Here is a 23,317-nt window from a genome sequence, read left to right as displayed (position 1 = left end):
CACCTTTGCTAGTTGTTCAGCAAAATGTATAGCTGTTTGTGTATGGAGTGTAACTGGTCCTGTTTTTATTCTGGAAACTCCACAGGCTAATGCCATGAAAATTATCAGCTATTAAAAAAAGAACAAAGAAGAAAAATTTCACACATTTACTAATATTTGGAGTTAAAATTCTACTGCTTACCACATGAAAATACTATTAGAAATCAAAACAGCTAAAAGAATTTCTACTTCTTTAGGTTTCCAGAAGTCCTAAAAAGATGAGAGAAAACCTGTGTCACCCACAGTCTGTGGTATGGTACAGAAATGCTTAGCAGCAGTTGTCAACATAGATTTTCTAAAATTACTGTTTAAGAAGAAAATATAGAGTTAAAAGTTAATATACTTAATCAGACCAACTATCTCTACAAGCTGGAATATATGACAAACTTCTTCCAATCTCTAACATTACAACATTTTAACAGGTAAATAAATACACTAATACAGGGTAAGAAGGAAGAGACTAGAAATAAGGGAAATTGTCTTAAGAAACTAGTTTTGGGGGGGGGGCGCCTGGCTGGCCCAGTCAGAGGAGCGTTCAACTCTTGATTTGGGGTTGTGAATTCAAACCTCATGCTGGGTGTAGAGATTACTTAAAATAATAAAATCTTAAAAAAAAAAAATCTTAAAAAAAAAAAAGAAAGAAACTGGTTAAGAAATCCTGAAGAGTATATTTCTAAATAGAGATTGCTGGTTTGAGATTGAGGAGAGAAAAGTGTGGTAGAAAAAAAAGAAAATCTATCAAGACAGTGGACCATAAAAAAATCTTCCTTGGAAACATTCACCAGCATCTCTCCATGAAAGTAGATGTGTTAAGTTTGAGAGGTCTACGACACATCCAAGTGGAAATGCTGACAGATACACGGGATGTGAATTCGGAGTTAAGGAGCAAGGCCGGAGCTAGTGATATAAATGTGGGAGTTGTTCGTACACAGATGGTACATAAGCTGTGAAACTGGTTTTGAAACACCTGAGGGAGTGAATACAGGTAAAGACAAGACGCAGGAGTCTGAGCCTAGGGATTCTCCAAAATTTAGAAGTTGAGAAGATGAAAACAATAGTAATAACAAACTAGGAAAGAGACTAGAATACAGGGCCAGGGAAAAAGAAAGATGATAATGTTTCAGAAAGCAAGTGAGAGGGGCCGCCTGGGTGGCTCAGTCGGTTAAGTATATAACTCCTGATTTTGGTTCAGGTCATGATCTCAGGATTGTGAGATCCAACCCCATGCAGGGCTCTGTCCTGGGCACGGGGCCTGCTTAAGAGTCTCTCTTTCCCTCTCCCTCTGCACCCACCCCCAAACTCTAAAAAATTTAAAAATTAAAAAAAGAAAGCAAGTGAGGAAATTATTTCAAGAAGGAAAGCGTGATCAATTGTGCCAAATGCTGTAGCCAGGTGAAGATGAAAACTGAAATTTGAGGTATATAATTCCAGAATATTTAAAAACTGGTTGAACTAGGACATGCCAGTCTCTGAAAGTCAATGATTAAAATTTATGTTCATGGGCGCCTGGGTGGCTCAGTTGGTTAAGCGACTGCCTTCGGCTCAGGTCATGATCCTGGAGTCCAGGATCGAGTCCCATGTCGGGCTCCCTGCTCAGCAGGGAGTCTGCTTCTCCCTCTGACCCTCTTCCCTCTCGTGCTCTCTATCTCTCATTCTCTCTCTCTCAAATAAATAAATAAAATCTTTAAAAAAAATAAAATAAAATAAAATTTATGTTCATTCTGGGGCACCTAGCTGGCTCAGTTGGAGAAGTGTACAACACTTGATCTCAGGGTCGTGAGTTCAAGCCCCACATGGGGTATAGAGATTACTTAACTTAAAATGAATTTTATATTCAATCTAATTACCAAATATTCAAGTCTAATAAGTGCAAAGGTTTTTATCCTAAAAGCATCATTACCTGGTCTTGCAGATACTCATCCACAGCACCACCATGTCTAAGATTTGCTAATAGCATTTCAGCAGCCTCAATTCCAACCTTGTCTGCATTTACACCTACGAAAGACACAATGGAAAAAAATTAAATTACAAAGAGGCAAAAAGTTGAATTAATATACCCCAGTTAGCACCGACCTAACATTTTTTAGGCCTCTGAATTCACCCAATGCAATTTTTAGGATAAGACCTTTAAGTATATTTAATCTTCTGAGAGCTTAGCACAGGCAAATAATTTATATCTTTAAATGAACCTAGTGGCAGAAAAACCAGGCTGCTTTGGCCGTGCTTTAAAAGTACTAATTATGAGGGTCGCCTGGGTGGCTCAGTTGCTAAGGTGTATGACTCTTGGTTTCAGCTCAGGTCATGATCTCAGGGTCCTGGGATGGAGCCCCACATGGGGCTCTGCACTCAACATGGAGTCTGCTGGCGATTCTCTTTCTTTCTCCCTCTGCTCCTCCCCCTTGTATGCTCTCAAAATAAATAAATAAATCTTAAAAACAATTTTAAAATTATGAAACCAATTTATAACTAAGTTATGATCCTATATCGCTATATCTCAACTTCAAAATTTTAAATTTGTAATTTATACATGTTATAATTAGTCTGCAGGCAATTCTTTTAGAATTAAAGGATTTTTTTAAAGGTCAGAGAATTAATTTTCATCTAAGTAAATTAATTTTCATTCATTCCTTCATCTAAGGAAGAGCAGATAAAAATTCTCATGTCAAATATTGTAAAATTTTATTCCTTTAAGATTTAAACAGGCATTATCTTATTTTGAAAATAAGACAATATTTATCCCCATGCCCTACTCTCTGCTTCTCCACACTTACCCCAAATCCTTATACAACGCTGAAAATAAAATAAGTCTGTCAAAAGTAGTGGAATATCAAATGATTTTTTTTAAGATTTATTTATTTATTTTGAGAGAGAGAGAGTGCAGGGGGAGGGGCAGAGGGATAGAGGAAGAGGGAGAGAGAATCCTCAGACTCCCTGCTGAGCACAGAGTCTGACTCAGGGCTGGATCCCAGGACCCTGAGATCATGACCCACGCTGAAATCAAGAGTCGGCTGCTTAACCAACTGAGCCACCCAGGCATCCCTCAAATGATTCTTTTAAAGTGTTTATTTTAAACTAAAAGAAGCCCCTGGCTACAAATAAAAATGTCTTTTAAGACATGACAATGTGGTTAGTTTTTATTTCTATTTTATATTTGGAAATTCATTTGATTATGAATATGCCTTGGTAAGATTTCCCAGAAAAGTGGAATTTTCAAAATTTTAACTGTTTTTCCTTACAGCAGTTATTATAATATAATAAATTAACTATCTTTACAACATCCATCAGCCAAGTACATGACTGAATGAAGTGGTCTGGAATATGTGGTATCAATCTCAACCACTCAGCCTCTTCTGTTTCTTCTTCCAAGTGGAGATGGAAATGGATTTGATAAAACCTACGCTGCAAAGTTATTACAGAAATTAGAGATAATATTTATAAAGCATATGTTACCATGACTCGTTCATAATAAGCTACTAATAATAACGGTTAATACTGAGTACCTAGTATGTGTGTCCCACACAAAGTAATAGGAACTGGTTCCTTTGGTAAGACGACATAAAAAAATACTCATATATTAGAGAACCAGAGGATAAGCAGGGACTAAGCTCTAAGGTATAAACTATATCCCCACTGAAAGTTCAGAGAAGGAAAAGATTATAGGTTCTAGAACAATTAGAGAAGGTTTCATGGAGCATAAAGGACTCAAGTGAGTGCTTTAAGAATGGCTAAAATTTGCACGGAGGAAGAGGGAGAAGGAAAGAGTTCCTGACTTGGCAGTATTAGAGAGCAGTAGATGTGCTAAGGTTTCTCTGCCAAGTGGCAAAGTGTTTCCCGCAGCCATTCACACACCCTCTTACCCAGCCTTGATAGTGAATAATGGTATGAATGGATCTACCTCACTACCAGCTATTACTAGAGGTCTGTGGCAACTCAACAAAATGAAGTATATATGAGAAATCTGCTTATTAGTACTATGTTCTTAAAAAAAGAGCAAAATCCTAATTTCCTCTGAAATTTTAGTGCTTTTCTAATGGACAATCTACGGTACCCTGGGAATATCAAAATCATTGCACTGTTCTGTCTCTTCTGCCAGACTAAGCCAGGAAACAGGACAGTGGCTCTCATGTCAGTGACCCTAGTATATACTACCTGGCACATCTTGGTACCCAATGAACTCATATTCTACCCAATATCTCCCCAGCACTTATTAGTTACATGGGCTCCTAGTCTCTGCTTTATATTGTGCATTATCTTTGCTTTCTCAAGACCTCTAGGTACAGGGAAGAATCAATGTGGCTCACTATCCACAGTGATTCTTCCCGGTACCTAACAAGTAATTAGTGTACTCTAAATATATTTTTGATCACTACTTCTCAAACTTCATTATACCTCAGAAGTATCTGATGAGCTTGTTAAAACAGATCCTTGGGCCCAACTTCCAGAGATTCTAATTTGATAGGTATGAAATAAACGCTCAAACTTGTATTTCAAACAAACTCTCAGATAATGCTGATATGCTGCCGGTCCACCAATCACATTTTATAATAGCACAGTTTTAAATAGAATTCATTTATGTCAGGTCAACTGGAGATGTTGATTTTACTTATTCCATTCTGTTGATAAGATCTGATACCCAACTAGTATCTACATCTACCAAGTGAGCAGACTAAGATTACCTGAAATTTTTTATTTTCGGCAGTAATAAATGTGATTAAACAGAACAGCAAGGGTAAGCATCTTTTAAAGATCTACAAAGTAGGAATAAAGCAATCAACTACCGCACAAACAACAAGAAGTCCAACTAGAAGTCACCTCAATGGCAAAAGTATCTCCAAATATTACAATTAGATGTATACATGTATCTCCTCTCCCAAATATACTAAATCTTAACTACACTTCCCTTTCACAAAAATATTCAGTTTTTTTAAATTATCAATGTAATAACTGATACCAATAGACACTAAAATCACTGGATGAAAGCTGTATAGGAATAAGATAATCAGATGGTCTCAAAGTATTATACCAGATGACTTATTACTTATAAAAAGGGAAAGGATTTATAGCAGACAGACCTGGAGGACATTACTTTAACCAAGTGATCACAGTCAGCTTTACCAATAAAGGACAAATTGACATTATCACCAACCCTGTTGTGATACAATGGAATGTCCACAGTCAGCTATTCCTACTAAAAATGTTTCACCTGAATATATCTAATCATGAGACAATCAGACAAATCCAAATTGTGGGAAATCCTATGAGAAAATGGCCTGGACTTTTCAAAATGTCAGTATCATGAAAGAAAAAAAAAAAGGTGAAACTATTCTGTAGTAGAAAAGAAGCTAGACAGACATGACCAATTGCTGTGAGTGCTAAAAACAAAACAAAAACCACTGCTCTAAAAAATATTTTGGAGGCAACTGGTTATGTATGAATACAAACAGACAAATACTCTGGGTATAAAAATGGTATCATGATTACACAGATATTGTTCTTTGGACATCCCTGCTGCAGTAGTCAAGGGTGAGAAACGGTCTCTGCAACTTACATTGAAATAGTTAAGAAACACACAAACTTGTAGCTAACAGTTCACTACTGGTAAATCTTGGAGAACAGTGGATGGATATTCATTAGTCATTCAACTTTTCTATAACTCTGAAATTTTTCAAAGTATAAAGTTAGGAGAAAGACTGAAAATTTAACTGATCTAAAACAGAATCAGTTAATCGTATCCTTTTACACTTATCACCTATCATGCTCTAACATTCTAAACCTAACAGATAATTAAAAAATTTTACACCAGCACTGGAAATTGTGGACCCCCTTCATTTATCTGTACCTCGTTTACCAAGTGATGATCCAGCAAACAAACAGCCGGTGGATGTCTCAGCAATAATGCTATATAGGAAAAAATAAGCATTATTATCTATGCTATATTCTAAAATTACATGCAAAAACAATACAGTGGAATGATTATTAAGTACACAGAATCAGATCTATCTAGTAAATTGCAAAAGTGAAATTCTTTATACAGAGAGCGGCATAATTAGCATTCTCCAACTTCATCAGGGTATCAGTATCCTTCAGCACTTCCAACAAGAAGTCACACTAGATTCTAATCCATTCATACGTAAGGAATGGCTCTCCTTGAAGTTTTGATACCATTTCTACTATACTATAAAGTATTTTATGATGCGTGCCTGGGTGGCTCAGTCCGTTCAGCACCCGACTCTTGATTTTGACTCAGGTCATGAACTCGGGGTCATGAGATTGAGCCCTGCGTGGGGCTCTGTGCTCAACACAGAGTCTGCTTGGGATCTCTCGCTCCTTCTTCCTCTGCCCCTCCCCCCTCTTATACTCTCTCTCCCCCCCAAAATAAATAAATAAATAAATTTGTAATAAAAATAAAAAAATAAAGCGTCTTATGATTATCTAAAATGAAAAGGTTTTTCCATGTGTTCGAACTTAAGTGACCAACTTAATATATGCTATATACTTAGGATGTTATATGTGAACCTATGGAAACCACAAAACTAAAACTTTGATACACAGAAAATAAAGAAAACACCAAATGAAAGAACATTACCAAAAGTCATCAATCACAAGGGGAGCAAGAGAAGAAGAAACAAAGAAGGACTACAAGAACAATCGGAAAACAATTAACAAAACAGCAATAAGTACATACCTATCAATAATTACAAAAGCCAGGAGCAACTCAAGTGTCCATCGATAGATGAATAGCTAAAGAAGACGTGGTACATATACGCACAACAGAGTATGACTCAGCCATAACCAAGAATGAGATCTTGCCCTTTATGACAACACGGATGGACCTAGAGCATATTATGCTAAGTGAAATAAGTCAGACAGAGAAGACAAATACCACAGAATTTCACTTATATGTGGAATCTAAGATACAAAACAAACAAAAAGCACAAACAGACCCATAAATACAGAACAAAATGATGGCTGCCAGAGGGGAAGGGATGGGGGATGGGCACAATGGGCGAAGGGGAGTGGGAGATCCAGGCTTCCAGTTACGGAATGAGCAAGTCACAGGGATGAAAGGCCCAGCAGAGGAATCTAGTCCAAGGTATTGTAATGGCATCATACGTAAGGTGACAGATGGGAGCTGAGATCATGAGTCGGACACTCAACTAACTGACCCACCCAGGCCCTGCCTTCTTAATTCTTCTATATATTGAAATCTCACTGCGTATAAGTTTATCCTCATTTTCCATTTAACATTATAAACAAAAGCATTTTCCTGATATCATAAAATTCTTCCTAAACAATATTTAAAGTTATTAAAAAGGTAATCTCTAAGAAATTAGAGATAATATTTATAAAGCATATGTTACCATGACTGGTTCATAATAAGCTATTGATAGTAACAGTTAATACTAAGTACCTAGTATGTGTGTCCCACATTAAGTAATAGGAACTGGGATGGGAGCCACACTTGGGGTGAGCAAAACATAACATACTGTCAAATCACTATAGTATATACCTGAAAGTAATATAACATTGTGTGCCAACTATACTTCAATAAAGAAAAGATCTTTCTACAGAGATGTTTGGTTTTGTTTCACAGTTTTTAGATAGTATTATCAAATGTAGAACATGTATTTAAACCCTTTAATAGAAACTCTGAGAAAGAGACTTTTTATCCACAGGAGATACTCTCATACTTCAAAAGATCAATTAAAGCATTTTTATATTTAAATCAATATAATTAAATCAATATAATTCTTCTCTAAATAGATCTTTGCCAGATCTAATATTTACATATAAATGGACTTCACATTTGAGGCACAGAAAAACAACCGGAAATATTTCTCTCAGGATCAGCTTCAAAGGCTAACTTCTGATTAGATTAAGAGTCAGAGGACTCTTACAATGTAATAAAAAGCAAACCACCCTCAGAAAAAAAATTCAGCATAAAATAATCATCTTAATTCATCATACTGTTGTTTTCGGTAGCAATGTCCTTAAAAATATGCCTTTTTAAAACTGTAATATTTCAACAAAAAAACTACAAATCTTTCACTTAAACAGGATAATTATTTCAGAGCTCTCAATCAGTATCCAGGAAAAAGTATATTGTCTCACATTATTCCATTTCCATTGCCAAAGGCTTGGTCTTTAGGTTCCTGAACAGGCTGGATGTTAACATAAAGATCCCTAATCTCCTTTCTGATGCATCTCACAGCTGCCGCCGCCATATCTTTTGCTACCTATTTTGGCAAGACAGAAAAATAGAATGAATTAATGATTATTTTGACAATTGTTTTCAAGCCTTCAAAGAAACATACAATACTTAATAAGTTTCACATGCATTATATAAAAACTAGATTTTCAAGAGTAAAGAGCACAGATGTTTAGGAAAAAATTTTAATGAAAAGATATATTAAAAAATTAAGTGCTTTAGGGGCACCTGGCTGGCTCAGTCCAGTGGAACATGCACCTTTTTTCCTTTTTTAAAAAATTTTATTTACTTACTGGAGAGCGAGAGAGCGGGGAGGGAGAGGGAGAAGCAGATTCCCCACTGAGCAGGGAGCCCGACGTGGGGCTCAATCCCAGGACCCTGGGATCATGACCTGAGCCAAAGGCAGACACTTAACCAACTGAGCCACTGAGACACCCCATGGAGTGGAGGATGCAACTCCTGATCTCAGGGGTTTAAGTTCTATCTCCATGTTGGGCATAGAGAGTACTTAAAAATAAAATCTTTAAAAAAATTGAGGGCTTTCAATTATTTCAAAATTTAGCTGACATAATGCCAAGACCCACATACACTTCTAGACAACTTACTTTAAACGGCAAAACACCAGCAACAAAAGCTCTTCCGTATATCTTGGTCACAGAGCCACGGTCAGTTAAATTTATTGGATTCAACTGTTTAACTGGTGACATTCGGACAATCACTTCACCACCCCCTTTTGGGTAGTAACCCCTACGGAAAGTATGACAAATACATAAACTGCTTGTACAACAAAAATAAAGCTGAACACTTACAATAAAATAACATGTGAATGATATCCAAACATATAATTGATATTTGAAATTTCCAAGAAATATTTAGGTCTGTGCTGTCCAATATGGTAGCCACAGACTACATGTGACCATTTAAATTTAAATGTAATTTAAAACTCAGCTCCCCAGTCACACTGGCCACATTTCAAGTGCTCAACAGTTGTATGTGGCTAGTGACTACTATATTGGGCAGATAGGGAACATTTCCCTCAATGCAGAAAGTTCTTTTTGACAGTACTGTTTTAGAATATAAGCTCCTTGACAGTAGGACTTTGTCTATTTTGTTCCTGCTATATTCCAGCACCCTACAACAATTTCTGGTAAGTAGGAGGTACTCAGTAATATATGATGAATATTGAAGCAGCTGAACATTTAACAAAATTTTAACTCAAATACTGAGTGTCACTTATGCTATAGAGGATGCTGGGAACGTAAAGATGAGAGTAACAGCGCTCCTATCCACAAGGAGCTCCCCATCTGGTAAAGAGATGGCCGCACAACCTCCTAGAACATGTCAGGCTGTAAAAATGGCTACAAAGAGAGGTGCAAGTATGAATTCCAACTTAAACACACTCATGGACAATTCACACAAGAAATTACAAGTTACATTTTGAAAAAATATAGGATTTCTAGTTTCTAAGAGAGCAAGGGAGGAAAAACATGAACAAAAAAATGAAAGCCCAAAGGCACAGAGTAGTTTTAAAGAGCAAGCAAATGTGTGTTAGAATACATGGGGGGAGGGGGAGCAGGGCGGGCAGGGAATGAAGCTAGAAAGCTAAACTGGAACAAGACTGCAGCACACTTAAATGCCCCACCAAGAAATCTGGCCTTGTTATTATGTGGCAGAAGGGATGCCTTGAAGAGTAATAATCTGAATGCCTAATGTGTTTCTTTGGAAAATAACTGATTGCATTGTGGAAGAGAATCCCTTTTATGACCCTGCCATGCCTAGTCCAGTTGTCTGCACACAAAAAGTATTCAATCTGTGCTGAGCATGGATAACACTAGATGTGAAGGTCCCTCAGTGTAGCAATTCCCTTGAAAATATTTCCCCCTAGAAACAAGCAAATACCATTTGTAGCTGCTTTCAAGTCCCCATGCCCCTGCTGCTTACTGTTTTTAAGCCACACAAAGCATAATTATTTCCTATAAACTGTATTTCCTACATGTATTTCCTAATTACTACGAGAAGTAGTGGGTTCCAGAATAATTCTCTAAGGTCTAACTTTCCCACTACTCTACAAATAGTGGGTCAAAGGGCTAACAAATAAGTAACTTACCTCATTTTAATGTCACAATTAAATTTGAAACCAAATTTTTCCACAATTGGCTTGAAAACCTGAAAAATCAGTTTATTGTTACTTTAACCACAAATATTCACTGATTCAACAAGCATATTTATTAAACAAAAGTGCTCTGCACTGAGCTAGCAAGGAGGCACTATGGATAAATATTGATATAAAAATGGGTAGGCTAGTTCTATTTTTCAAATAAAATAACTGATACATAAACCAAAATTAAAAGTTTAATATTTAATTAATCAGGGCTGTGCCAGTCTAATGAAAAAAAAGTCAGAACTCAGGATACTTGATCCCAGTGGTTATTTTACTCCATAGGACAGTATTTCCTAACCCTTCACTATATAATGCATAAGAACTTAGGGGATATTGGTGAACAGCATTCCATTCTGCCATCTCAATTTTTTTTAAAGATTTATTTATTTATTTGAGAGAAAGAGAGAGAGACAGAACAAGCGGGGGAGGGGCACAGGGAGAGGGAGAGAGGGAATCCCAAGCAGCCTCCATGCCCAGCATGGAGCCCAACACGGGGCTTGAGTCCACGACCCTAAGATCATGAGTCGGACGCTCAACTAACTGACCCACCCAGACCCTGCCTTCTCAATTCTTCTATACATTGAAATCTCACTGTGTATACGTTTATCCTCATTTTCCATTTAACATTATAAACAAAAGCATTTTCCTGGTATCATAAAATTCTTCTTAAACAATATTTAAATAACCGCATGGCATTCTAGCAAATTTATTTAACCATTCCCTGAGTTTTCAATATTATATAATTGTATATATTATATAATTATTATTATAGTATATAATGCTCTGCTCAAATACCTTTAACATTTATCTTTTGCTGCAGTCTGTAATATTTAATTAGGGTCATTTCCTTGAAGTGGAATTATTAGGTGAGGAGAGATTAACTTTCATTACACATCCTATCAAACTAAAATTTAAAAGACTGTACCATCTAGGGGCACCTTGGTGGCTCAGTCGGTTGAGCATCCAACTTTTGATTTTGGCTCAGGTCATAATCTGGGGGTCATGAGATCAAGCCCAGCATCAAGCTCCATGCTGGGTGTGGAACCTGCTTAAGATTCTCTCCCTCTGCCCCTCCCCATGCCCGCTGCGCTCTCCCTCTAAAAAAAAAAGATTATACCATGTATTAAAATGGCAAAAAAAATTAAATATCAAGACCTGGGGAGATGCAGAATAGCTGAAACTCATACAGTGCTAGTGAAAATGCAAAAGAATGCAGCCACTTTGGATACCAAAACAATTTGGCAGCTTGTCATAAAGTTAGATATAGACTTACTATTACAAGCAATCCCTCTCCTTGGTACTTACCCAAAAGAAATGAAAAATTATGTTCATATAAAAAATCGGTACATATATCTTTGTAGTGACATTTTCATATTGCCAAAAACTGAAAACAACCCAAATGTCCTTCAACAGATGGATGAATGGTTAAACAAACTGGGACATCCATGTAATAGAGACTACTTAAGCTTTTATTGCTAAAACAAGTCACAGGGATGAATCTCAAACATATTGTGGTAAGTGAAAAAACAAACAGGCTCAAAAGGTCAGATACAGTATTATTCCTTTATATGGCATTCTGAAAAAAAGGCAAAACTATGATACAATACAGATCAGTAGTTGCCATGGGCTGGGGTGTGGGACTGATAACAAAGGAATATGAGGGAATTTTTTACAGTAATTCTGTATCTTGATTGTGGTGGCTGGTTAACAACCATGTATCAAAAATCACAGAATTGGGGTGGCTCAGTCAGTTAAGCGTCTGCCTTCGGCTCAGGTCATGATCCCAAGGTCCTGGGGATCGAGTCCTGCATCAGGCTCCCTGCTCAGTGGGAAGCCGGCTTCTCCCTCTGCCTGCCCCTGCCTCTGCTTGTGCTCTCTCCCTGACAAATAAATAAAATCTTAAAAAAAACAACAACAACACAGAATTATACCCTAAAAAGGTGTATTTTACTATAATTACACCTCAATAAACGTGGAGGGAAAAAAATACCACTTTTCTCTCCTACTAACTGTATAAGCATACTAAGTTTTATCATTGTCAAAATTTACAGTCAAAATATGGTACTTAATTTTTTTAAATTTTATCTTACTGAGGTAAGAACACTTAACATGAGATCTACCCTCTTAACAAATTTTTAAGTGTATATTATTGTTTACTATAGGTAAATGTTGTACAGATCTCTAGAACACATTCATCTTGCCTAAATGAAATGTTATGCCTGTTGATTAGTAACCCCCCATTTCCCCCTTCCCTCTACACCATTCCACTCTTTGAGTCTATGAATTTGATTACTTTAGATACCTCATACAAGTGGAATCATGCCAGTATTTGTCTTTATGTGACTGGTTATTTCACTTAGCATAACGTCCTCAAGGTTCATTCACGTGGTCACATATTCTTTAATTTTTTTAAGGTTGAATAGTATTCCACTCTATGTATACGCTACATTTTCTTTATCCATTCATCCATCAACAGACATAACGTCCTCAAGGTTCATTCACGTGGTCACATATTCTTTAATTTTTTTAAGGTTGAATAGTATTCCACTCTATGTATATGCTACATTTTCTTTATCCATTCATCCATCAACAGATGCTTTCTCATCTTGGCTATTATGAATAGTGCTGCAATAAACATGGGAATGCTAATCTCTCCTCAAGATCCTGATTTTAATCCTTTTGGATAAATACTCAAAAGTGGGATTTCTGGATTATATGGTTGTTTTGTTTTTAATTTTTTGAGGAACCTTCACACTGTCTTCCTTAGCGGCTGCACCATTTTACATTCCCACTAGTAGTATGCGAGGGTTCCACTTCTCAACATCCTCACCAACTCTTGTCAAGCACAGTGTTTAACTCTTTGAGTTTTTTCTTCCAAATCATAACTCCTGTATTTATAAAATGACTGGCTTATATAATTCATGTAACAATACACTTGAAGTTTTAAAAGAATTCACTATCAACACTGTTTTAAGATACAACACAAAATCTAAAGTAAACACAATCCCTTACCCTCTCCCGCAACACAACTAGACACCATGAAGAAATAAACAGGCATGCACATGAACCACTCAGGATATACTGAATAGAGAATGGAGATTCAGAAGAATATACGAGATCACCTTAGTTCATCAACAACAACAGAAGCACTTACCATAGTTGTGTAATCAATCTGCGGTGCCATTTCAGCATTAGTTCCGCCTTTTAAACGAAGCTCTGATGCAGAAGCAGCAAAGAGAACACAGGGCATTGAGACCTGCATCAAGAGGCACACACTCCTAAGGAAAAGGCAAAGCAGGGTTAGCTGCATTTTCTTTCTAAAGTCTCAAGAACGTGGTATTACTACACATCACCATTAGCTGGGGCACAGAAAACCGGGAAGAAAGGTATATACTGTCAAGTCTCAAGTTAAAAAAACACCCCATTAAAAAAGAGGTGGCACACCTGGCTGGCTCAGTCAGTAGAGTGTGCAACTCTTGATCTCAGGTCATGAGTTCCGAGTCCCACACTGGGCGTAGAGCTTACTTTATTTTTTTTTTTTAAGATTTTACTTATTTATTTGTCACAGAGAGAGAGCACAAGCAGGCGGAGCAGAAGGCAGAGGGAGAAGCAGGCTCCCTGCTAAGCAAGAAGGCCAATGTGGGACTTGATCCCAGGACCCTGGGATCATGACCTGAGCCGAAGATAGATGCTTAACCGACTAAGCCACCCAGGCATCCCTAGAACTTACTTTAAAAAAACACAAAAAACAAAAACAAAACATAAAACAAAACACCTCAGTAACTGAGAATATCCTGAATCTTAAAGAAAGACAGTATTTCACAGTAGAAGGAATTGGCCTTAAATGATCAGCAAATCTGGGTTTGAATCCATCTCATTAGTTGTGTGATCTTTCTTTAACTTACAAAGAAGTAAAAAAAGAATTTTTTAAAAATAAAACTATCGTTAGGGCGCCTGGGTAGCTCAGTCGTTAAGCGGCTGCCTTCGGCTCAGGTCATGGTCCCAGGGTCCTGGGATTGAGTCCCTCATCCGGCTCCCTGCTCAGCAGGAGGCCTGCTTCTCCCTCTCCCCCTCCCCCTGCTTGTGTTCCTGCTCTCGCTGTCTCTGTCTCTGTCAAATAAATAAAATCTTTGAAAAAAAAATAAAACTATTGTTATAATGTTTTTATAAAAGGATTCTTGAAAGTGCAGTTTATGAAAATGCATTTAATACAGTTAAAGTCTAAAAATACAGCATAGGAAATAGAGTCAATTAAATTGTAATAACTTTTCTACAATGTCAGATAGTTACACACACAAAAGTGAGGGTTTAGAAATACTTAAATAATTACATCTGAATCTCTACCATGCACAAGGCATTGTTCCAGATAACAAGTTAGGATACAGTGCCTACCACTGTGAAGTTTATGATATGACAGAATAGTATTTTACAAAGACTGACAGCTGAATATTTTACATGGAAATAAGTTTAAAGGAAATAATCCTTGCTGTAACTCACCTATGTTTGGTCATTAGAGTAAAATAACGTGAGAAATCATGAGAAATAATTCTAGAATATGAAGTGTTTTAAAAAATGAAACACTTGGTCAGATTTTCTGAATGAGCTGTCACATTCATACGTAGATTGTAGTATAGATTAGACACAGCCTCTAATACCAAAAGACAGACCTTCACTTAGCTTTCTCATGGTAACAATGCATATGTACTGAAATAAACAGTCTCTGTCACTGCTAATGCATTTCATTAATTTAGTAAACGTTTACTGACTGTGTAACATGTTAGCTGTTATAAGAGAAAACACATGCAACATAATCCCCGTTCTTAAGGAGTTAAGCAAGTGAGAAGCAAGTGAAAAAACTTGGAAATGTTTAGTTTACAGTAAACCTTAGGTTAACACTACTTAATTTCTCTGTGTTTATTCCCTCTGAGGACCCCAACATTTAAAGTGCTCTCCCCTCTCCACAGATAAAATCAGATTCTAAGAATAGTAAAGAAAACCTTAGGGACACCTGGGTGGCTCAGTTGGTTAAGCATCTGCCTGCGGCTCAGGTCATGATCCTGGGATCGAGCCCCATGGTCTGCCTCTCCCTCTGCCTCTCCTCACCACACACTCTTGCTCTCTCTCCATCTCTTTCTCAAATAAATAATCTTTAAAAAAAAAAACACCTTAATTTTAGGAGAATAAGAAATTGCAAAAACAAAGGTAGACACCTGAGAAAACACATGGTACTGTAATCACCGTGAAGGATAAAAAATGTTATAGTGTGAATAAATAAGATGTTTTCTTGCCAGGAAAAAGCCTGGTTTAGTCTCCTGAATGGAGTTGCATTCACAACTTTAAACTCATTTCCCATAGAGTCTAGTGGGTTAGAAGCCAGAAGGCCTACATTCTAATCTAGTTCTCTCCCTGACTCCATGACGTTGGGTAAATCACACCTGAGGCTCTTTATTCTCTCATTCACAAAGTGGAGGAAGGATTGGAAATAACACGGTTTCTATTTTCCTTCTTGCAGCTTCAAATTCTATAATTTTGCTTAAATTTTTATATAGTTGGTTGACTATAACTTTCCTCCCTTTCTTTACAGGAGAATACCCAAAATACTATGCTGACTATAAAGAAAGATACCGGGCGCCTGGGTGGCTCAGTTGGTTAAGCGACTGCCTTCAGCTCAGGTCATGATCCTGGAGTCCCGGGATCGAGTCCCACATCGGGCTCCCTGCTCAGCAGGGAGTCTGCTTCTCCCTCTGACCCTCTTCCCTCTCGTGCTCTCTATCTCTCATTCTCTCTCAAAAAAATAAATAAAATCTTTAAAAAAAAAATAAAAAAAAATAAAGAAAGATACCTCAAAACTCCTTATTCCCCTTAGAAAGTTCTCACTTGGCAAACCTCACCTGAGGCCTGGCAGCAGGTCCCTTTCCACAGAGGTCTATTCACAGCACCACTCAAGTCTTAATTATCACTAAACATTTTCTTTTTTTTAAGATTTTATTTATTTGAGAGAGAGAGCAGAGTGAGAGAGAGAGCACGACTGGGAAGCAGGGAAGGACAGAGGGAGAAGCAAGCTCCCGGCTAAGCAGGGAGCCCGCGGGGCTTGATCCCAGGACCCTGGGATCATGACCTGAGCCGAAGGCAGACGCTTAACCAACTAAGCCACCCAGGTGCCCACTAAACATTTTCATAAACTAAAATAATAATCAAAATCAATTAAAACAGTTTCTGAAACAAACTGGAATCAGGTTTACATTACTAGTTCTTATTTTATCAAATTTCCCAGTAAAGAGAGGACGTTGGTAAAATGATATGGTTTACAATAGCAATCAGCCAAATAACACAGAAAACACAAAACGTGCTCTCTGTGTATTACCAATAAAAGGAGGAATTCTTGGAAAAGGATGAAGACTGAATTTAATTGTTAAATATCCATTTTCCAAAGGGGGGGGAACCCAAGATCATATCTAAACATTTCTTTTTTTTTTTTAAGGATTTTATTTATTTGAGAGAGAGAGTGAGTGAGAGAGAGAGCACAAGCTGGGGGGAGAGGCAGAAGCAGAGGGAGAAGCAGACTCCCCACTGAGCAGGGAGCCCAACGCTGGACTCGATCCCACGACCCTGGGATCATGACCTGAGCCAAAGGCAGAGGCTTAACCAACTGAGCCACCCAGGAGCCCTCTTTTTTTTTTTTTAATATTTCATTTATTTATTTGACAGAGAGAGACGCAGCAAGAGAGGGAACACAAGCAGAGGGAGTGGGAAAGAGAGAAGCAGGCTTCCCATGGAGCAGGGAGCCCAATGTGGGGCTCGATCACAGGACCCCAGGATCATGACCTGAGCCGAAGGCAGACGCTTAACAACTGAGCCACCCAGGCACCCCATATATCCAAACATTTCTAAACAGGATAGCATAAGTATCTATTAAAAGACAACAAAAAATACCTACACTAGACCAAAAATAGAATATGATCCATAACTAGCTGCAAGCCAAGAACTAAATATGCTACATACAATGCAAAAATCTACTCTTACTACAGGGCATAAAAACTTAGTCATTTTCCAATATTCAGTTTCTAAATAATAAAAAGAAACAAATAGGCTATACTATACACACAAAAAAATTCTAGATTTAGTAGCTACAATTAATAAGCAATTAGGTACCCCAAACTACATAATCTCTATCCCTGAAAGGCTAGTGTTTTATCTCCATTTTAAAAGTGAGGAAACTAAAGCCCAAAGAGGTTAAGCAACTTGTCTAGTAATGGTAGGTAGTACCTGCACCCGAATCCAGGTCTAACTCTAAAGCCCATACTTAAATGGAATGTAAGTGACACATACCCTGCTGTCTTGGTATCTGCTGTGTGGATTCCACCTTTAATCTTCTCTGGTGTAAACATTATTTCTGTTGAGCCGATTTCTGCCCCCTCCAGTTGCCCATCACACAAATCTCGAATCATTTCCAGTCCAGATAAATGCTGAGGCCTTCAGGTCATAATACTGCATCAAAACGTGTGCATTCAGACTGCCTATAGCCCCACATTTTATGACCCATTTATAAAACTGCAATGGCAAGAAAAGAGCAAGGTCTAACCACAACAAGTGCCGTATCTTCAGCGTCAGAGCTTCTTTTGGGTTTTTATGTACCTAGACTACCTGCTTGAAGGCATCATTTGGTTCCTTCCAAACCACTTTAGCTAAAAGCACATACATGGATGCATTGTTGCAAATGAGAAGTATGCAAAGAGGAAAACTGAAAAACTATCCCAGGGCCACCAATCTCACTTGCGTGTCATTGAATAATCTATGGAACCTGTTATGGGCTGAATTGTGTTCCTCCAAAATTCTTATGTTGAAACCCTAACCCCTAGTACCTCAGAATGTGACTCTATTTGGCATTAGGGCCTTTAAAGAGATGATTAAGTTAAAAAGAGATAGGGGACGGCTGGCTGGCTCAGTCAGTAGAGCATGGGACTCTTGACCATGGGATTCTCTGTGGTATCTTTATAAAAAGAGGAGATTAGGACATACAGAGACATCAGGGGTACACATGCACGTAAGGATGACCATGTGAAGAGGCAGCAAGAGTGAGGCTATCTCCAAGCCAAGGTGAGAGACTGGGAAAGAATCTTCCCGTATGGCCCTCAGAGGAAACTGACCCTGCCAGCACCTTGATCTTGAACCTGCAGGCTTCAGAACACTGAGAAAAATAAATTTCTGTTGTTTTGGCCACCCAGTCTATGGTATTTCATTATGGCAGCTCTAGCAAACTAATGAAGTACTTAACACAGCCTTAATGAATTGGATTTTCCTATTGGTGAAACTGCTGCAAACAACTGCTGTGACTAAGGTAATTAACGTTCACAGACATCAATAATTGCCTTTTAATAATTTCAAAATGGAATGTGAATAAAAGACTAAGAGACTGCTGATGTATTAAAATATCCAAAGGAATCAGTTTGGCTTCAACCTGGGTCCCCTTCTAACAGGTGCATATACCTTGAAACTTAGCTAGTTGACACACCTAGCTTCCCAGACAGAAGGAAACAAGGTCAAGGGTCAACGTTTTTCCCTGTCCACAACTGATAATTCTGATTATACTCATAACTTCTTTGAGGTCTGAATGGAAGCTAGAACAACACAGCTCAGGGTCCTTTCCTGAGCTATGATTCTAAAATGTGCAGCAGCAGAGAACACACTGGTTAAAAAGTGGGGTTTCCTCTGGCCCTACAGGCTGTTCTGCCCTCATCCATCTTGCCCGCTGCTGCCACCTCTCCAGATACTTGAAATGCCCAATGACGTGCGAAAACATCTTAAAAGACAACTCATCAGGAAGCTAGAGAACTCTAGCTATATAGAATAAACGTGGGCCTATTTTCTCAACTTGCCCCTTGAGGCTTTCAAGATCGCCTAGCCCCCGGCTACCGCTAGCCGCCCGAGCCGAAGCATGGTCCCCCGGGGCCCTGGGGGCCGGCTTTTAAGATTCCTCAACTCGGGCTGGATCTTACAAGCATCACCACCGGGGGCTCCCAATTCCCCAACCACAAAGCGTGACCCAAACCCCAGGCCCGAGCACCGCAGTCCGCCCCCACCTCCAGCCCCACCCACCGTCCCCCAGCCCGGCGCGGGCCCACCCGCATCCCCCAGTCCCGCGGCCCCGCCCCCCAGCGCCCCAATTCACCTCAGGCCTGGCGTGCTGCGGCCGGCTCGGATCTTCTGTACCCGCAAGGGGAGGCCCAGGAGACAGCTCAGGGCTGTAGACACCCTCAGGATCTGGCCGCCCTGCCAAGGGTGTGGGTAGGAGAGGATAGTGAACATCATGAGACAGAGACGCTCGCCTCCCCCAATCGGGGCTTGCAGCGCCACCGGCCCGGTCCCCGGCCCCGCACTCACCCCTTCCATGATCCCGCCGTCCACCTCCACCAGCTGCCCCGCCATCGGGGGCGCCCTGGGGTCCGGCCCGCGGCGACAAAGCCTCTGCCGGAATGGGAAGAAGAAGAGACGCTCCCTCCCGCCCCACAGCTCCGAAACTGCCGTCCCCGCTGGGGTCCGCGGGGTCTGGCGGAAGCACGAAAGCAGCGCGGCTCCCGGAAAACCGGATGCAGCTGAAGCAAACCCCGACACCCAGCGCCCGGAACCGGGATCGCCCGGCCTAGCGGCAGTGCGCGTGCGCGCCACGCGGTGCTTAAAGAGGCGGTGCCGAGAAAATTTCGTCGAATCCGACGCTCTCCGGGAGACGTGGTGGCGGAGGCCTGGGAGGCATCCTGGGGCACCGTAGTAAATGTGCGGCTTGAAGACACCATCCCGGAGCACAGCAAAACACGCAGATTGAAGAAAGCCTACGTTTCAACTCAAACCGGATTCTCCAGTTGTCTCTCAGGCTTATGCAAACATCTGTGTTTATCTCTTTTCTCAAGGATCCTGCTGGATCCAGGGCTGAAGACTTTTAAAGCTGAAGATGGAAGAAAGGTCTGGATCCTGCAATGCACCGACCACCCTCTCTCTGGTCGGGTTTTCCTGTTCTGCAGACCGTCCCTTGATACCTGTGAGCCCGTCATTGCTCACAAGGGTCTGTGTGTGTGTGTGTGTGTGTGTGTGTGTGTGTGTGTGTGTGTGTGTGTGTAGTAGTATAGTAGTAGTAGTAGTACCAATAGTATTCTTTTTCTCTTCTGAAACATGCTTTATTTGGGGATGGCAGAATTAGAAGCAGTAATATAATGTTCTAAAAAACCAGTTATGTCACCTTGTCCAAGAGCGAGGGCGAGTTCATGACAGTGCAACTAACATCATTCACCTCAGACCGTGGCATAAACAACAGTCAGCTTCTTGATCCTGCTTGTGGCTCAATTCCTACAATAACTGGATATCCCATAATATACAAGCCTCTAGGTAAGCAAAGAAGAGTAAGGCAGCTTCTAGCATGAACTTACTGGAGGTATATTTGAGACACTGAGAAACAATCAATTACAACGTTATTCTCAATGGAATATAAATCATATTTAACATATACTAATCTTACAGTTAAGTAGGAGGGCAAAGAAATTAGAATATTTTAAACCACAACAATAACACAACATTTATTGGGCATTTACTTGACTGCCATGCACTGCATGCATTCACAACCTGTTGAAGTACTTACTATTTTTACCTGTTTTACAACTGCATATGTTAAAAAATTTGCTGCAAGTCCACAGAGTTGTTAACCAGAAGACTGGAATATGAACCTGGGTGACCTGATGTAAATACCATTGTTTCCTAATCCTAAGAGATTATTCTACTATAACTAATCCCAAAAGATTGTTCTGCCACTTTTGTGACAGATATGTTCTGGGAACATATGCTCGATATATTTAACCAAATCTGGGACACTGCAATGTCAGGGATTAGCCATAAGACATTAATTAGGGAGGTGGTCATATTTGCATTTTAGAATGTTGACTTTGACAATACGTGGAGGGTAAATAGGGCTGAGAGCCTGAAGAGAAAAATGACAATGGTGTAATAATCTAGGCAAGAGATAATCAGAATTTTTTTTAAAAGAAAGGTGGGTTTTTGGGTTTTGGTTTTTTTTTTTTAGGATTTACTGGAGAAAGAGAGAGAGTGTGTGTGTATGTATGTGTGTGTAAGCACAGGAGCAGAGGGAGGGACAGAAGGAGAGAGAGAGAAAGAATCCCAAGCCGACTCCCCACTGAGTGTGGAGGCTGAGCTGTGCCCATTGCAGGGGCTCAATCCCTCAACCCTGAGATCATGACCTGAGCCAAATCAAGAGTCAGAATTTTAACCAACTGAGCCAGCCAGGTGCCCCAAGAGATAATAAGAATTTGAAGCAAGGCAGTTTCAGTAGGGATGGGATGTAAAGGATAGGATGTAAAGCTCTACTCCTATTTGACATCTTAGATCCTACTGTAGAAACTTAACCTTCTCAGGATCTTTGGCCTTCTTCATTTCTAACTTTGCTGTAAAATCCTGCCTCTGATCCATTCACCTCATTCTCACTACTTCCAGTGGTAGGAGGAAGTGAACAAGATGGTAAGATAATGGAGAGACTAGCCAGGAAAGAGTAAATAGTAACAAGCATTTATATAATGTTTTCATGTACATTTTCTGGGATAATGTTCACACAAAGCTGTGAGGTCGGTGTTACTCTATCCATTTGGCCAATGAGGAACTGAAACCTAGGGAATCAAAGTGACATGCCAAGGTGACATAACAAGTAAGTGGTAGAATTGGGTTAGACCCTGGGTCTTTGCAATTATCTACAAAGAAAAGACATTTAAGCTGACAACAAATTCCTCAACAGAATAATGGATTGGGGTGCCTGGCTAGCTCACTGGGTAGAGTATGAGACTCTTGATCTCAGGGTCATGAGTTCAAGCCCCATGTTGGGCAGAGAACTTACATTAAAAAAAAAAGACAACAGATTCATATCTTCAGAAAATAACCATCAACATAGAATTGAGTCCCCAGCAAAATTATCTTTCAAGAATGAAAATGAAATAAAGAAAGTGGTTTCCAGATACACAGAAACTGGGTTTAAGATACTTTGTTGAGGATGTACTTCAGAAAGAAAAATTACCTCAGGGGCACCTGGGTGGCTTAGTTAAGGGTCTGCCTTCTGCTCGGGTCATGATCCCGGGGTCCTGGGATCAAGCCCCACATTGGGCTCCCTGCTCAGCAGGAAGCTCGCTTCTCCCTCTCCCTCTGCCTGCTGCTCTGCCTGCTTGTGCATGCTCTCTCTCTCTCTCTCTGTCAAATTAAAAAAAAGAAAAAAACTTTAGAAAAGAAAAATTAGGGGCGCCTGGGTGGCTCAGTCGTTAAGCACCTGCCTTCGGCTCAGGTCATGATCCCAGGGTCCTGGGATCGAGCCCCACATCGGGCTCCCTGATCCGTGGGAAGCCTGCTTCTCCCTCTCCCACTCCCCCTGCTTGTGTTCCCTCTCTCGCTGTGTCTCTCTCTGTCAAATAAATAAAATCTTTAATAAAAAAAAGAAAGAAAAGTTACCTCAGAGAGAAAGTCTGATATGTAAGAAGAAAAAAGAAACAAAGAAATTGTAAACATGTCAGTTTATCTAAAAAAGCATTACATAAAATAACACCAGACAACAAAAGTGTGTAAGTCAAGAGGTGGATGACGAAAGCTAAAGTATTCTAAAGTCTTCTTTGGGCATAGAGTTAGAACATAAATTGATTTAAGACTTTAAGATAAGTATGCAAGTGGGGTGCCTACGTGGCTCAGTCGGTCAAACAGCTGCCTTTGGCTCGGCTCATGATGATCTCAAGGTCCTGGGACTGGCTCCCTGCTCAGTGGGGAGTCTGCTTTTCCCTCTCCCTCTATCCCTCCCCCCCCACGTGCTCCCGTGCGCTCTCTCTCTCAAATAAATACATAAAATATCTTTTTTAAAAAAGATAAGTATGCAAGTT

The 23,317-nt window shown here is 39.6% G+C and overlaps 1 protein-coding gene across 5 annotated transcripts in view; it reads right to left on the bottom strand.

The window, feature by feature from the left end:
* Window positions 1-20,040, bottom strand: part of RTCA (RNA 3'-terminal phosphate cyclase) — a 37,014-nt gene extending 16,974 nt beyond the window's left edge. The window contains exons 1-10 of one of the 5 annotated variants that reach the window (XM_027571924.2): window positions 19,791-20,040; window positions 19,579-19,679; window positions 17,739-17,882; window positions 13,564-13,687; window positions 10,356-10,414; window positions 8,854-8,995; window positions 8,152-8,276; window positions 5,879-5,937; window positions 1,940-2,034; window positions 4-108 (exon numbers count right to left, since the gene is read on the bottom strand). In XM_027571924.2, the coding sequence (XP_027427725.1) occupies window positions 4-108; window positions 1,940-2,034; window positions 5,879-5,937; window positions 8,152-8,276; window positions 8,854-8,995; window positions 10,356-10,414; window positions 13,564-13,687; window positions 17,739-17,882; window positions 19,579-19,679; window positions 19,791-19,835 (999 nt within the window). In that variant the 5' untranslated portion in view covers window positions 19,836-20,040. Of the gene's footprint in view, window positions 1-3; window positions 109-1,939; window positions 2,035-5,878; window positions 5,938-8,151; window positions 8,277-8,853; window positions 8,996-10,355; window positions 10,415-13,563; window positions 13,688-17,738; window positions 17,961-19,578; window positions 19,680-19,790 lie in introns of those variants that run through there. The other 4 variants (XM_027571939.2, XM_027571916.2, XM_027571932.2 and 1 more) reach the window with 4 other exon arrangements.
* Between the last annotated feature and the right edge of the window lie 3,277 nt (window positions 20,041-23,317).

The sequence above is a fragment of the Zalophus californianus genome, chromosome 4, assembly GCF_009762305.2.
Source record: "Zalophus californianus isolate mZalCal1 chromosome 4, mZalCal1.pri.v2, whole genome shotgun sequence".
Taxonomy (NCBI): Eukaryota; Metazoa; Chordata; class Mammalia; order Carnivora; family Otariidae; genus Zalophus; species Zalophus californianus.
Note: the sequence above shows the minus strand (reverse complement) of the source record. Positions and strands in the feature narration are given on the sequence as shown.